Source organism: Solea senegalensis, linkage group LG7 (assembly GCF_019176455.1).
Source record: "Solea senegalensis isolate Sse05_10M linkage group LG7, IFAPA_SoseM_1, whole genome shotgun sequence".
NCBI classification, from domain to species: domain Eukaryota; kingdom Metazoa; phylum Chordata; class Actinopteri; order Pleuronectiformes; family Soleidae; genus Solea; species Solea senegalensis.
In genome coordinates, this window is record NC_058027.1 from 7403977 (window position 1) to 7419639 (window position 15663).

Below are 15663 nucleotides of genomic sequence, written 5' to 3' on the forward strand. Positions count from 1 at the left end.
ACACTCCTTGCCAAACTCTTTTGAAAATAATCGCCTTTCCTCTGAAAATAAAGCAGTAATGCAACGATAAAAACAGAGGGGTGTCTCACTATAAGTGAGCATTCTTAAAGTCAGTTATGTAATTATTTTTATTACCCGTGCGCTATACAATATTCATATCTCCTCACTTACCAAACCTTAGTAAGAGTCAGCATGTAACCCATTTTTAAAGCTCCTATGTGTAACATTTAGGAGTTTTATGGGCATATACTGTGTAAGACGTGTTGGTTTGTTTTTTGCTATTTATTTCATTATATTGTGTTATTTCTTTGCGACTATAGTTTCCCTAATTTGTGTTACTTTGTTTATTTTAAAGAGATGTTAAGTCCATTATAAACCTGCGGATTCTTTACCTCTTCTCAATCATTTTATTCTGTATTTGATGCTGTTTGTGTGTCTACAATAAACACAAACTAAACCAACCACAATCTGCATTTTGCATGAATGGCTTAAAAGCGGACCTATTTAGGATTTATTACTAATTTAACAGCTTCGGAGTCATTGTGATGGTTAAATGTCTTGTAGCGGGGAGATTGGAGTCTGTCTCCACTGCCCCCTACTGTCTGTGAGTGGAAAACCAACCTTGCGAGACCAGGGCCGCTGACCCAGAGTTCCTCCTGAAGTCTTTATGACACTACACTCAAAAGGTTGAAAAAGCGACCAGAAAGATTTAAAGTTCTGCTCTTAATCAGATGCATAAGCCAACAAAGAAGAAGGAGAACATAGAAAATAGCTTTGGAAATGTAGAGGTGATTGTCAGTTGCAGTTTGCAGTCTCATCGTCAGATGTCGCTAATTCTTACACAATGGACTTTTACTAGAAAATTGCATATTTCCCTGTGTGTGTGTGTGTGTGTTACAGAGTTCCTTATTGACTGAAACCAGACCCAGACGACGAGTCCCACACTGACCAGACCCATGAAAATACCGCCTCTGTTTTGTGGTGCTGACCCTCTCCCCTGTGCAAACGCAGTCACAGACGCACACGCCCCCACACACACACACACACACTTCATCTGTGAAGTGCAGACCCCTTTGCTGTGGCGGAAACTCTGTGGACAGTGACATCATCGGGCAAGAGTGGAAATGTAGTCCCAGGCAACCGGTAACATCACAACATCGGCGGCACATTCACGGCCGTTAAAACTACCGCAGCCTTTGAAGCACAGGATGCGAGACCGAGAAACACAACAATACTGGAAACCCACAAAACACACACACACACAGAGTGCAGCTATTCTGCTGAGGACACTCTAGCATTAACCATAACCTTAGACCTAAACTTAAACAGTTTCTCAGAATATAATTTCTGCCTCTTTAGGACCAGGTTTTGGTCCTGACAAGGTCTGGTTTCCATGACTTCAGACGACATTTAGATTACATTTACGTTCATTTCCATAACTAATACTGGCCTAACCCTAACCACACAACATGTCTTCACTTTAGAATGTAATAAATGACATTATGAGGACTTGATTTGATGACAATTTCCCCATAATGTGACTGTGTGAACAGATGTCGGTCCCCACAACATGAGTACAACCTGGAACAAACACACCCACATATGAAATGCAAAGAGGAACTCAATTAGGGTTTAAATTGTTTTCTGCTCTCCAAAAAAATGTGGCACCAGAATACAAAACATTAAGCGATGAGTCATCCCATGAACTTAAATGACATGTTGTGCATGGGCTGCACCGGATAGTCGTTGTGTACTCGCTCACAATTATGTCCTCCCTTCCTATCATCTGACAATCCAATGTCTCCAAATCTACTTTTAAACAAACACAGTGAGATAGAGGGGAGGGGTGCGGGGGTCTATGCCCCGATTCATTTATCTGTATTTAGATAAGAGTTTCTGGTAAATTCTTGTGCTTATATTTGCTCTCTACTTTCTCCTGTGGATTGGAAGCATATGGCTGCATGTTGCATAACATGAGGAGAAATGACTTCACGTGATTATAAAGAATTGACTGGTGGCTCGATCCTCTGCATGGCCACAGGTTTGATTTCTGGCCAGTGGCCTTCCGCTGCACACCCCGAGCTCTTTTGCACATGCCTGAAAACAAACGGGGTCTTAGTCAGTGTTTCCTTTTCCCAGCAATCAGCAGTTTTCCGACTGACAGCACGGAGGACAAATAGTTCCTCATCGAATCACTCCCACTTAATTCTGCAAACAACAGGGTTTGAATAATGAATAGACAAAAACAAGGGATTTAAATTTTCAAAGAGCTGATCAATAAATAGGGGCCACACGGTGGTGTAGTGGTTAGCACTCGCCTGGGGGTGAGACCCATGTTCGATCCCCGGTTGGAACAAGGGCCTTTCTGCATGGAGTTTGCATGTTCTCCCCGTGTGTGCGTGGGTTCTCTCCGGGTTCTCCGGCTTCCTCCCACAGTCCGTAAACATGCAATGTGGGAATTAGGTGAATTGGACACTCTAAATTGACCATAGGAGTGAGTGTGAGAGTGAATGGTTGTTTGTCTCTATCTGTGTGTGGCCCTGCGATGGAATGGCGAACTATCCAGGGTGTACCCCGCCTATCGCCCGATGAGATTGGCACAGCACCCCCGGGACCCTCTGGTGGAGGATAAATTGGTAGATGATGACTGACTGACTGACTGACTGATCAACAAATAGCGTTCCACACAGTCATTACACTCACCTATCTCTCATTCACTATCTGCTGCTTTATCCTTGTGCAAACTGTGCCAACCGAAGTAGATGTGCAAAAGAACCTCAAAGTGCAAAATTAGAGTACGGGTCCATAATTCTAACTCTGCTGTTTAGGAGGCTGGTGGCAGTGGAAAAGAAGGAGTTCTTGAGGCTGGAGGTTATACATTTCACACTCCTGTACCTCCGTTCTGAGGGCAGAAGTGTGAACAGTCCATGTTGGGGGTCTCTGAGCATGAGGGAGCTCTTCTGTGGACTCTGTGGAGTTCTGATGATCTTCCCCGGCAGTCTTCAGCACTCTCTGTAAGCGCACGCGGTCCATAGCAGTAGTGCTGCTGTACCACGCGGTGATGCAGCAGTTGTAGAAGTTGCTGGGGGGCACCACAAGGCTGGATGCTGGGGCCCCACTGCTCAGCATCTCTGTAAGCGCACGCGGTCCATAGCAGTAGTGCTGCTGTACCACGCGGTGATGCAGCAGTTGTAGAAGTTGCTGGGGGGCACCACAAGGCTGGATGCTGGGGCCCTCACTGCTCACATGAAGTGGATGAAACCAAACCAAGAAGGGACGTCATTCAAGCCAAGGACCGCTACTGCTCATGCCAATCTCACGCTACATTGTTCCTTCACTCATGAGACCCTGAGATTGATTCACAGAATTTTTCCTTGTCAACAAATGTCACTTTTTTGATATATAACGGTCCAATACAGTCATTTCACATGTTTTAAATTCCAGCGTTGGTTCACATTTCTGCTTAGGTACAGTATTACAAATCTACAGCCATTCCATGCAATTTTAAAGACACAATTCTCCTGTGTCACAAATATTCTTCTTATCATCCAATGGAATAAACACTCCACATCATGACTCAGCTAAAATGCTGTTACATGTTTATAGTCTGTGCATAGTGAAGCATGAGATAAACAGTTTAAATTCTCATCTTTCTTATAGCCGAGCCAGTGATTGAGACCAGCATCCGACCGATACTAAGCATGGTATCGGCTCATCTCGCGACGTTTGTCTTGTTGGCTCTACTCAGTCTGACTCAGTCTGGAAAACAAAACACACGTACGACAGTGCCGTGAATCATGTTGTCAAGAAATGGGTCATAGCAGGTCACCCTGTCTTATAAGGCCATAACAGCGAACAGTCTGGTCAGGAAAAGGGCCTAATGTTACACATAATTATGCTTGTGCAGAGGAGAAGGAATGAGGAAGACTGTTCCAGCCTGGCACCAGCACAGAATGATTGAGTAGGCTGTTGAAAATGAAACTTTTTGTATGCATTAGCCCAAAAGCGGCTGTTTAGAAAATGATATACGCAGCACTGAAACCCTGGAGCAACAAGCAGAGTGCTAAATATCGTATGCATTTCTTTTGACAGTGTTGATATCAGGAGTGACAGGCGCATGATGGAAACAGCAGGAGAATTCTCTCCCTGTTCTCCTTCTCTCTGTGATACAAGGGGGGGGGGTTTATATATTTATAATTATAACCAAAAGCTTGCAGTTTTTCATCACTTTTAATATAATAATATTATTAAAAATGGCCAAAAATGGCCATTCAGTTTAAGATGGCGGCCTTCCTGAAGGACATACGGCAAAGTCGTCATTGACTTTTTGGACGTGATTGACATGTGGACCAACTTTACGCGAAAACACGACAAAAAGTGAAAGCTGAATTTTAATTTTCGGACACCAATTTCCCCCACACTGTTTCAACGAATTACTTTGACTTTTGACGTCAATTTTCACCAGGCCCTCAAAAACATGATTAACTTGAGAGAAAAATATTAATAAGAAGAATTCCTTCAGTTTCAATAGATAAATAATAACAAAACTTTTATTGTTATTATTATTATTATTATTATTATTATTAATAGTATTATTATTATTGTTATTATTATTATTATTATTATTATTGTTATTATTATGATTATTTTATCATTATTATTGTTATTATTATTATTATTATTATTATTATTATTAAGAAGAAGAACAAGAACAACAACAACAATAATAATTTCCAAACCACATCCGTCTGGTACTGTAGTCAAGTAAAGCGAAATCTGATGTATTTTCAGGTCATCAGTTAAGATGACTGATGATTGTCTGTGTTAATCTCACAAATAAAGTGTAAAGTCAAAAGGCAAAAGGGAAAGTCGGCTGTTTTATATCCACAATTTGCTCGTGTAGAATATTAATTCATTCAAATGGAAAACCGTCTGTATTTACATGACGTTGACGATCACTTAAAGCTGCCTCATACTTCAGATTTTTTCTGCCACACACGTAAACTCAGGGATACGTTTCTTGCCCAGGGACACGTCGGCATGACGACCAACGGGGCCAGGAATCAAACCACCAACTTCCCAGTTGAAAGACGACCCGCTCTCCCACTCCTCCCCCATCACTGAGGAAACAAACAACTTTCCGCGGCTTCGTGACCCCGACCTCCCCGAACATTGTTTATATTAAACACAAACACATGCACTCGTTATATTCCCACGTTTTCTGATGAATTAAAACCATATAAAATATTCTGCTCCAGTAAATCTCTTTTATGGAACAAATTCAGTCGCACCACAAATATTCCTGAGGTAACATGTGGTTGCACTGGCATGCCGGAGGCGGAATGACTGCTTTACCATCTCTGCCGTTTATTTATGACCGTAGCAGGCACCATTTTTCATTCATGTACACTGTATATATATATATATATATATATATATATATATATTCCAGTATTTGCCAGAAAACACTGTGGGTATGAGCTTCCCTGTTTATTTCATAGCTAGTGTTTAGAGAACAAGGATCGTTGCAGGTAGAACGTGCGGGGCAGGGTTTACTGGAGGGGAGTGAAGACTCTATAGTGATAGAACACAGCTGTCTTTAATAGGCAGTGAGGAGAGGTGAAGTACAGTTTGGGTGGAGGAGCAGCAGAATGTGAGCAGGATACAGTGTCACATGACCACTAGTGCGCCGACATGATCACATGACCTCTCGCTATTATACACACAGCGCAATTTACCTCAATAAAGCAGAGCATCTGAATGTTTACCCAGAGTTCAATGTTTCTAGTTCAGTTATTCAGTTCAAGTCTTTAAATTTTTTACTTGAAAGTTGAAAGAAAATGAAGGTAGTTTTCCAGAAACATTTCATTTAAATCAATTTAAGCAATTAAAATCAAAATTTTGGGCCACACGGTTGGTGGAGTGTTTAGCATTCTTGCCTTTGCAGCTAAAAGACCCGAGTTTTGAACAAGGACCTTTCTGCATGGAGTTTGCATATTATGCATAATATTGAGGTATTATTGTTTGGCCATATCGCACACCCAGTAACAAGGGATTATGTTTACAAAACAGTGATAATATTACAGTTACTAAGTACATTAGGAACAGAAATGTTCTTTTTGTCATTATACACCCACAATTTGCATGCAACAACATGCAAACTCCACAGAGACAGGTCCCAGACCAGGATGCAAACCCAGCACCTGCTAAGCATCAGTGCTAACCACTGTTCCAGGTCCTCGGGAAATGTTTACTGACATTATAAATCAAGTGAAAATTAGGCTAATTTTCCCATAAATGAGCAGTGTTAGATGTATTTTCCCTAACCTTAACTTAAGTGTCTAATTAGAATGATTTTGGAATGACAACAAGTTGCATTTTGAGCTTTTTGAAATGGAAATTCACAGATGTCTCCCACAACCAGGCTCCCATTGGACGATCCCAGCTGTCAATCACACTGGTGTCCACTCATCTTGAGCTAATTGGGAACATAGATTTACAAAATTGACATCAGGTTCTATTGAAAATGAGCTAAATCTTATTGACTGAGACTATAAAGTGCTCAGGAAACTGTTGACAGACATTACAATTCAAGTGAGAAGTTAAAGCTCCTTTTTTGCCCATAGAAGTTCTTTTAATTACCGTAGTTACGCCACAGTTTGTGGTAATGGAAAAAAGTAGTTGCACGTCAAAGCCATCATGTGGTTATTATGGTAATTTCACTTTCTATTGTTATTGTAGTTATTGTAATTATGTTATATACTGTTCAAATTTCAAATTTAACACGCAAAATCTGTTGTTTAGATATACCTGCAGTGTATTTCCAAATAAACCTTTTTGTTGTTCTTCATTTTAAATAGTTAAAACAGTATTTTAACATGCAGTAAATTGAAAATAACCACCAGATATTGGATATTGTTCTGGAAAAATGGGCAAAAACACTTAGTTACAGGACATTTTCTGGTCCTTTTATGGTTAAAATAAACAAAAGAAAGTCAGATGGACATTTTGAGGGTTAAACTGAACTCTTTTTTGCAGAGTGGCCCCCTGGTGGATAAACAGTGTGTTCTCACTTCCTGATTGGCCTCAACCAGCAGATCTACACAAGATATTTCAGTCTGTACAAAATGTGCTGGACTGACAACAAACATCCCATCATTCACAGGATAAAAAAACTGCATAAAAGCTAATAAATGGGCCATGAAGTGGAATTTGGTTTCCTCAAAACCTGAGTCTAAAGGTCAGTAATGAACTGGAACTTTATAGTTCTAAAGCAAATGATTCTGGGGGTTTAAACACTCGTCGTCTTCTCGTCTTATTTTATAACTCAGTGATTCAACAATAAAGAATTTAAAGCGGTTCGCATACACAAAAACAAGAAAGTTGATTCATATGCATTTTTGTGTTGCTATTGTTTACGTATGTGCAACACTGGTCTGTGAGAGTGCTGAGGATCCAGGACAGACTGTTGTGTACTTGGCTGCAGCCTCATGGGAGTGATCTGTCCACTTCAGCCACACCAAGCAACACCGGCTTTAATTAAAGCTATTAAAGCTTGTTTACAGCCGCCCCCACTGAGTTTATCTGCCTGTTGGAAGTGGTTTAACGTGGTATGAGAATGGGATATCTTTGAAATAACTGCAATAAAAGGATTATAAAAGGAGTTTCATGGATCGTATGAATACAACGACGAATAATTATAATTTCTGATTATTCTCATATGTTTGGGTACATTTTATGCATTTTGTAATGCCTTCTTTTAGCTTTTAGGAACTTTGGGGAAGTAACAACAATGCACATACAAGGAAAGACACTTAAAGGGACAGTTGAAGTTTTTGTTTTAGTATGAGCATCAATGGTTTTCATTGAAAATATGGCTGCCTTATACAATCAACGCTTGTTCTTTGTCAGTTCTTATCCCAGGGCTCAGGTGCAAGGTACATAACCCCACTGCTCCCGGGTAGCAGATGTTTTGCCCATTTCTCCTGCACCCAGTTTGTGTGTTCACTACTGTGTGTAACAAAAATGGGTACAAATATAAAAAATATAATTAGACATTAGACAGTGTTTTAAAGCTGGAAACTCTACCTGTAATCTACACACAGTATTATTCATTAACACTGGTTTGACAATGAGTATTTTTCATGACAAAAACTGTATTTTAAAGGGCGTTTCTCTGATTTCTTCCACTTTAGCTATAAAAACACTTGATTTTATTGTTGGATCCTTCTGATAAAGTCTTAAATTAGCTGGATCAGGTTAGTGATTCCGAAAGTGTGGGTCATGCCCCCCTGGTGCACAGTAAAGGTATTGCACATGGGCAGCAAGAAATCTTTTTTTTATTATTTCTGAGCTTGAAATGATGATACAATATTAAGAATTCATTTTTAAAAAGCTGCTTTGCAGACTGTTAAGTGTACTGTTAAGAGTACCATGTTTTGTACCACAAATGTAGTTGAAAACTAGTCAAGTTGTAAAGCTTTACAAACTCTTTAGTTGATCAAACTCAACAAGTAGGTATAAAGTAAACATAGCGTATTTACAGCAATCACTTTCCTAGATTTATTTTCAGTTAAATGAACCCATCAAAACATCAAATATGTAAATTGAAACGTTATTTTCTGAGTGTTTATGAAGTCATATAATTAAAGATATGGTGGGCTGTAGATTTTTAAAAGTTTAAATTCTTTAGTAATGGCTGGGTTAGCTCAATAAATTCTTTACAGCAAGAGTTCAGTTTGAGGTCATCATTCTTTATAACCTATGAAGGAATCACACTCCCCCAAATCACCAGAGGAAGGTGTTTCATTTCATATCACAGCCTCACATGCCGAGTTGTTTGCAGGGATTTCAGGCAGGAACAGAAATGATGTAACCTGAAGCCTCCCGACGTCAATATAATGGCAGAAGGCCTCATCGGTCATAACTCTGCGTCAAGTTAGTGTATACTCGAGAGAGGAGAAAGACCATATGCTCACTGGAGTCACTGCAACACAAGCTGCTTCTCTGGCTGAGATCCTGCAAACCCATTATTGAGCTGCTTTTCCTCTCCCTGTGATAAACTTTTTCGTATTAAGGCTCAGAACAAGAAATCTGAATGAGAATTCAGACAGTTTTATTGTCAACAATCTGTAAATGCTTCTTTTTTTAGTAACAGATGATACACGTCTTTGTGCATCCAGACAATTACTCAGCGTCTTTTGTTCAGACCAAACACCGGGGGTTTATAACGTCTTTGTGAAAGTAAAAAATAACTAAAGCTGCACTCGGTGCATTTGTGTGGAAATTATTTAGAATGAAACTCCTCTTACGTCGTGCTCGCGGCTCATTTGCTCACCTCTAACGTCATGATGTCGGTTTACTGAACATTACAGGTGCAAAGTATGTAGCATGTAGAGACACTGAACCTAAATGATACATCCTTTGTTTTTGTTTTTTAACTGGAATCATCACTGGAAAACGACAGTATCCAACATGGCTGCTAGGCACTGGACAATGTTAGATGTCATTAGAACATCCACGTGCTCCTCCAAGTGCCTCTTGGGATCCTGAACAGAAACAAAAGATAGGGACGTTGGGATTAATCACAAAGTAACCTGGCTCAATTCAATTTTACATTAAATTTCTATTTCGATGTAGTGTCGGTGCAACCTGACAGTTTTTTGGTTGCTGTTTTTTACCTGTTTTCCAACATTCTTGATTGCCAGCTGCTCTGGGGTCATCTTATCTTCTTCTTCAACCGCCTGAGTTTAAAAACACAACAGTGTCAACATCTCAAAGCACAATGTCGTGTGCGTGTGTGTCTCTCTGTGGGGACACTTTGTCTGGGCCACACAACTTTAAAAGGTTTTAATGAAATGATTCACTTTTAAGAGCTTGTTTTAAAGACTAAAAAAAAAACACTCATACTGATTATTCATCATATATGAGATCCATCAAACACACCTTATTGTAGTTCTTTGTCAGCTCCAGCATTTCTTTGACAATTGTCTCATTGAGCTTGCAGTGCTCACTGTAGTCCTGCAGGGTGAGCCCTTCCATCCAGCTCTTCTTATGCAGGTTCAGCAGCATCTGCACAACAGCAAAAGACATGTTGTTATTTTTTCCAGTAAAAACAAAAACATGTATTATATGTTACAGTGAGTGAAATATGAATAGAGAATCATCAAACCTTTTGCTCAAGCTCGTTTTTCCTGTAATTGATGGTGATGGAATAGTAATGTCTGTTAAGTCCATGAATCAGAGCCTAAAAAAACCAAAAGAAACACTTAGTTAATCTTTACTCTGACCTGAGAATGACCATCACTTTAAACACAAGTGTTAATGTTCAACAACTTTTGATCATTTATGTTTGAATATGTGAGAGGAGAAGACAGAGACAATAGCTGGATATATCCTATAAATCATCCTATACAGAGACCACAACACAACCCATATTACATTACACAGTTGTTTTGAATACAGACGACACAGACTTTACTACAAAAGCTGCTTTATTAAACTTTGAGAATCAGGGAATTGGACCTGCACCATTTAAATTGACCTCTGCTGCCACCCAGTGTTGAAGTATCAAGATTATCATTGCAGCAATTGCTGATGTGCACATCATCAATTTGTACCTTATAATATTCACCAACAGCTTAGAAAAACAGAATAAATCCAGTTATCATCTCATTTCAAACAACAAACATTTAACAAAACTCCTCGTATTTGTCGGCAAACTAGAGCAGTGTCCTCCTATATTACCTCACAGCCATCTCCAGTGAATACATTTGTGAAATTCTGAAATACACTAAATATTATATATATTTATTAAAACATAAATGGAATTGACAAGATTATTTTTACAAAGTCACTTTATAACATTTGTTTAATTTTAGGCCAAATCGTGTGTTATGGGAGACCGCATTTGTAGTAAATATGGTCAAAACGAAAATATCCTTCTTTTAGCATTAAAAAGCCAAAGAAATAAACCAGGTATTACCTGAATGAAAGCCTATTTTAAGATCATGTAAAAACAGTAGCCATTTTAATTTAGAGAATATTTACTCTTAGTCACTATCATTCTCTGAAAAGCACAAACATCTCAAAAGAAAACTTTTGATGAGTCCAGAGAAACAACCTGTGTGCAGCTTAATAACCCCCATTTATCCCATATATCAGGATATAGACTAAAAATATCCATATATTATGTAAAAGCCATATTGCTCAGCTGTAGTGCCATGTACAATGTGTTACCTGGATTGAGGGCTTGTTCAAATGCCCCAGGTTGGACGTGGTTTGTCTTGGTTCATGACCCAAAACCATCATGTTGGCGTTGATCAATCTGAAGGCATCGATAACAACCTAACAACAGAACATACAAGTTTACTAAACATGACTGTGTCACAATTAATCATTAATATTGTGTAGTGTATCTAAAATAAGGGTTACTGATTTACAGGCTTCAGCAGCAGCGCCCGAACATCTTTACCTTTCCTTTGACACTCTGGATGGGATCCACCACCACTGCGACGGCTCGCTCTGACAGGGCCTCGAAGCTCTGTTGCGTATTGATGTCAACGCCGGACAACCAACAGCCAAAGCCAGGGTGACTGTGGTACCACCCAACCACCATCTCTGGTCTGATGAGGAAACCACAAATGTGGTTCATGTTATTTGTTGTGATAAAAAAAATGTATTGCAATGTATGAGAGACGCCCCCTGCATTAAGCACACAGGAAGCAGGACATCCACTCATGAGAGATTTTACTGCAGTATTTTCAGTAAGGACACTTGAAATGTGGGCACAGTCTGAATTTTGCATTAAATGTCAAGGGAGAGACTTAAGAGGCATATTTTCAAACAATTTCTGAAAATGTATCAATATTAAATGCAAATCTGAGAGCGGCGTCAGTTTTACCTGCCGGTCTGCTTCAGCATGTCCAACATCTTGGCCTGGAACACAGGATCCACTGCTTCAACACTCACACCCTGTGAGGATCAGAATCATTATGTTAGGACATGTAGCAAAGTCCAACTTTAACAGAACAGACGTAAACATAAACATATCATCCTACACACAAACACACATATGTACAAATAATGTATTATCCAACAACGTATCATTAGCAAAGCCTAATGCAGTACAGCATGTTACATGAGACATATGGATCAGGTATTTTCTAGAGCTGCTTCTTAATACTGTAGATATACCAGGCCTGTACATGGTGCTGTAGCAGTGCAACTAAAATACACCAAAACTGGAGTAGAAGATGTTGAACATGCGCACCATGTACAAACTTTATTGTCAACAAAGCTTTATTCGATCAAGTATACATTAATTAACACAATCACACAAACCGAGACGAATTAAAGAAAGTCAGGGCGACTAAGGAAAGAAAATAAAAGTTATAATAAAGCGAACAGACCAAATAATCTCCAGACATAAGAGGAAGGTGGCGAACACAAAGATAAATGCAAGCACAAGAGAGATGGGACTATAACGTCATCATTTTCACAAAGTAAAGTATTTAAACTTCAGTGGATTCACCTAAACTCATTTTCGTGTTCAAATTGCTGACATTAGGGAGGATACATACCGTTCCTGACTGAGGCATGGCAAACACATCAATCACTCGCACTGTGTAATCATCAACAAACTCTCCCAGCATCAGTCCCATGACTTCCATTGGTACACCTGCACGCCCATGCTTCAACATCTAATGAACAAGCAGTCACAAAGGAGTCATTAAATAAGCAAAAATGAACATAAATAGAAACATTTTGTGATTGCAGATAAAAAGTAATTACCTTGAGCAGGGCCAAAGAAGAGATGTACACCTGCTCTGCTGTGTCCACAGCAGGTGCATCTGTTGGGGGGCCCTGAGAAGTCAAAACAGACTTTATTTACAGGTCGTTCAGGCCTTTAAAACACAGTAGTTTCTCAGATCAAACGCTACAATCCAAGTGTTGCGTAGAATTTATACACATATAATTTACTGGGTTGAGTTGTACCTTTAAATCTTTCAAACTCTGTGACTGCGCTAAACCATAAGATCAAAATGTGAGACTGCATATCAACAAAAGTTACTGAGTTGCGGGTTTGTCTCAAACCTGCAATTCTGTAAATTAAAAATAAATAAATAAAGCAAAATGAAAGCACAGGCGTGTGCAGTTGGTTGTAATCTTAGCAAAAATGTTGGCAGTCATTTAGTAAAAGCTAAAAACAGGTGGTTTTATTTTATGTATGATAAGGTTAGAGCATATCTTACCTGACCAAGCCCCGGCATTCCACCTCCAAGCCTCAGAAGCCGATCCATTTCAGTATCTGTTAAAAAGACAAAAGTAAACCATCAGCCCATCTATAAACTATACAGCTGATCAGCAACCAGAAGGTATCAGACATATTTATTGAATACTGTAATCTTGACACACACTTCCAGAACTATCACATCTCTTTAGGATAATAAATAATCTCAGTAGATATGTACCTGTAGATTTGGCTCTTGAGTTGTATTGGTTTTCAAAAATTGCACTTTCCCACCATTCTTGTTGTTCCTTGTTATTAACAATACATTTTTAACCGGTCAAATGCATCTTGATCTGTACCAACATTGCGGGAATTGGAGCAGCTATGTAGAGGATTTGTCCTTTCTGCTGTTTTTCTATAAGATATTACACTATTTGCATGAAACTAAGTTATATACTACTATTTATATCTGTACTATTGTACAGTGATTTACCTATTTTTACTGCAATGAATGCATAAATCACTGTATGAACGGTACATGTAGTTAGTGATGCAGATACATTTACTATGAAGCATGGTTGTTTTGATACAATATTTATCCTATGAGTACTGAAGTAAACGAGATAGATAATAGATAATCGAAATAATCTAGTTTAAAAAAGGATATTATGTGCAGATGAGTCAACTATTTTTGATACAAACTTAACACTGTACTTTTTGAAGGCTTATTTAAAGTTAGATTAGCATACAATGCATCTCTTGTCGTACAATTGTTTTAACAACCGTATTAAGTTGCGTCTCTTTTAGAGCCAAACATTCAAAGATGACATATTATTGTGACAGTGAAGGGTCATAGGGAATCTTTAATTGAAGTGAAATTAGCAACCAAACTGCTAGTTAGCTTCAATTCAGCATAAATATCCAGATTTTGTTCTTAACAATTTATACAAATGACAATGTATGTGTTTAGCTGCAATATAATAACAGAAGATTAACTTATCAATAACCGATTGACACTAACTCACTCGATTCAATGAGTTAATATCAACTGTCAGAGAAAGCAGTGTTAGCGTGCTGTTAGCTTACTCGTGCTAATTTAGCCTGTGTCATCTTGCACCACAGAGGCGACTTTTACTAGCATTGGTTCCGTCTCACCGCAGTTTAACGAAACCTGTTGCCTATCTAAAACACCTGACGCCACGTACCTGTTTTTCAAAACTATCCGGCGTCCCGAAAAGTGTGTTTTTCTGTGTGAAGCGGCGTTAAATTGACTGACAACAATGAATCAGCCAGGGATGTCTTCTTCTTCTAATGATAATTTCCGGCAGGCTGTACATTAAGAGGTGTAATGCTGCCCCCACAGTTCGAAGCTGTCTCAACAGTCACAGTTCTTTATCACAGTTCTCGCCGTTTTTCAATATCTTCTTTCAACAATAATAATCATATTGATAATATTAATTAGGCTGTATAATGAGAGGTGTAATGTACTGTACAAAGTTCCTCATCGCAGATCAAAGTCCTTCTTTTTCCTCGAACTGCTGGTTAATAACTTTAAACTGTGGAGGGCAGCATCGCACCTTTCAGACTGCCGGAAATTATTATGAGAAGAAGAATATAATGTGAAGAAAAAACAGCTTCCGTCGCTTCCATTACGTCACGACTGACCCAGATATGGGTGTATTATAAGAACTTTTAAATAAGAACATTTTCTACAAGACATTGTAAATACACCTTTACTGAAAATGTGCGTTGGGGAAGTGTTTGGTGCGAAAACTTAAAATAGACATTGATGTAAGCTGCATGGATAAGCTCGAGAAACGCTGGTTCTTTTTTTTGGTCCTGCCAATTTACAAAAAGACTTTGGAGTCTATTTGATTCATTTATCTATTATACTAACCAACTTTTATATTCACAATTTCAGTTTGAAGCAAAAAAACATTTTTTTTGGAACTGTATTGTATAACTATATTGTATTGTATATGTCTCTTCAAACTGTCAAAACATATAACCTTTGTAAACTTTATAAGATTTGTATTAAAATGTTGTATTTTCCTTGTAAAATACTCCCCCGGTGCTCTTTATTTTTTGTTATGTTCACAAGTATAAGCTGTTTTCGTGAATGATTTTATTTTGTTATTCTATACTTCAATAAAGCATTTTTGTAAAAAAAACAAAAACAAAACATGGATGTATTTATGGACGATCCAATTATTAAGAACAATAACAACGTCGTCAAAAGTAGTTTTATAGTTTTATAGTCCCACATTCTTTCACTTAACGTGTTTATGTTCGACTCTGATTCATGTGTTCATCATATTTATCAGTAACTCTATGAACTGATAGAGATGATAAGACAAGCAGCCTCCCTAGAATTCACTGGTGAAGTGACTCTATAAATGCTTGTGTCCATGTTTCGATGTGTCCTGTGAACA

General features: G+C 38.6%; 1 protein-coding gene across 1 annotated transcript; it reads right to left on the minus strand.

The window, feature by feature from the left end:
• Positions 1-8732: 8732 nt before the first annotated feature.
• Positions 8733-14557, minus strand: psmd14 (proteasome 26S subunit, non-ATPase 14). The gene is made up of 11 exons (XM_044031231.1): positions 14437-14557; positions 13254-13309; positions 12793-12864; positions 12582-12701; positions 11903-11973; positions 11474-11624; positions 11239-11346; positions 10172-10246; positions 9946-10071; positions 9681-9743; positions 8733-9548 (listed from the first exon to the last, which is right to left on the minus strand). Exons 2-11 carry the CDS (start codon positions 13299-13301, stop codon positions 9450-9452), a joined length of 933 nt encoding a protein of 310 aa, XP_043887166.1. The 5' UTR covers positions 13302-13309; positions 14437-14557; the 3' UTR covers positions 8733-9449.
• Between the last annotated feature and the right edge of the window lie 1106 nt (positions 14558-15663).

Coding starts and splice junctions, on each gene's coding strand:
- psmd14 (XM_044031231.1), bottom strand. CDS start 13,301: ATGGATCGGCTTCTGAGGCTTGGAGGTGGAATGCCGGGGCTTGGTCAG. Junction 11,347..11,473: donor TCCAGAGTGTCAAAGGAAAG/GTAAAGATGTTC, acceptor TTCTGTTGTTAG/GTTGTTATCGATGCCTTCAG. Junction 10,072..10,171: donor AAAACGAGCTTGAGCAAAAG/GTTTGATGATTC, acceptor GCTGTTGTGCAG/ATGCTGCTGAACCTGCATAA.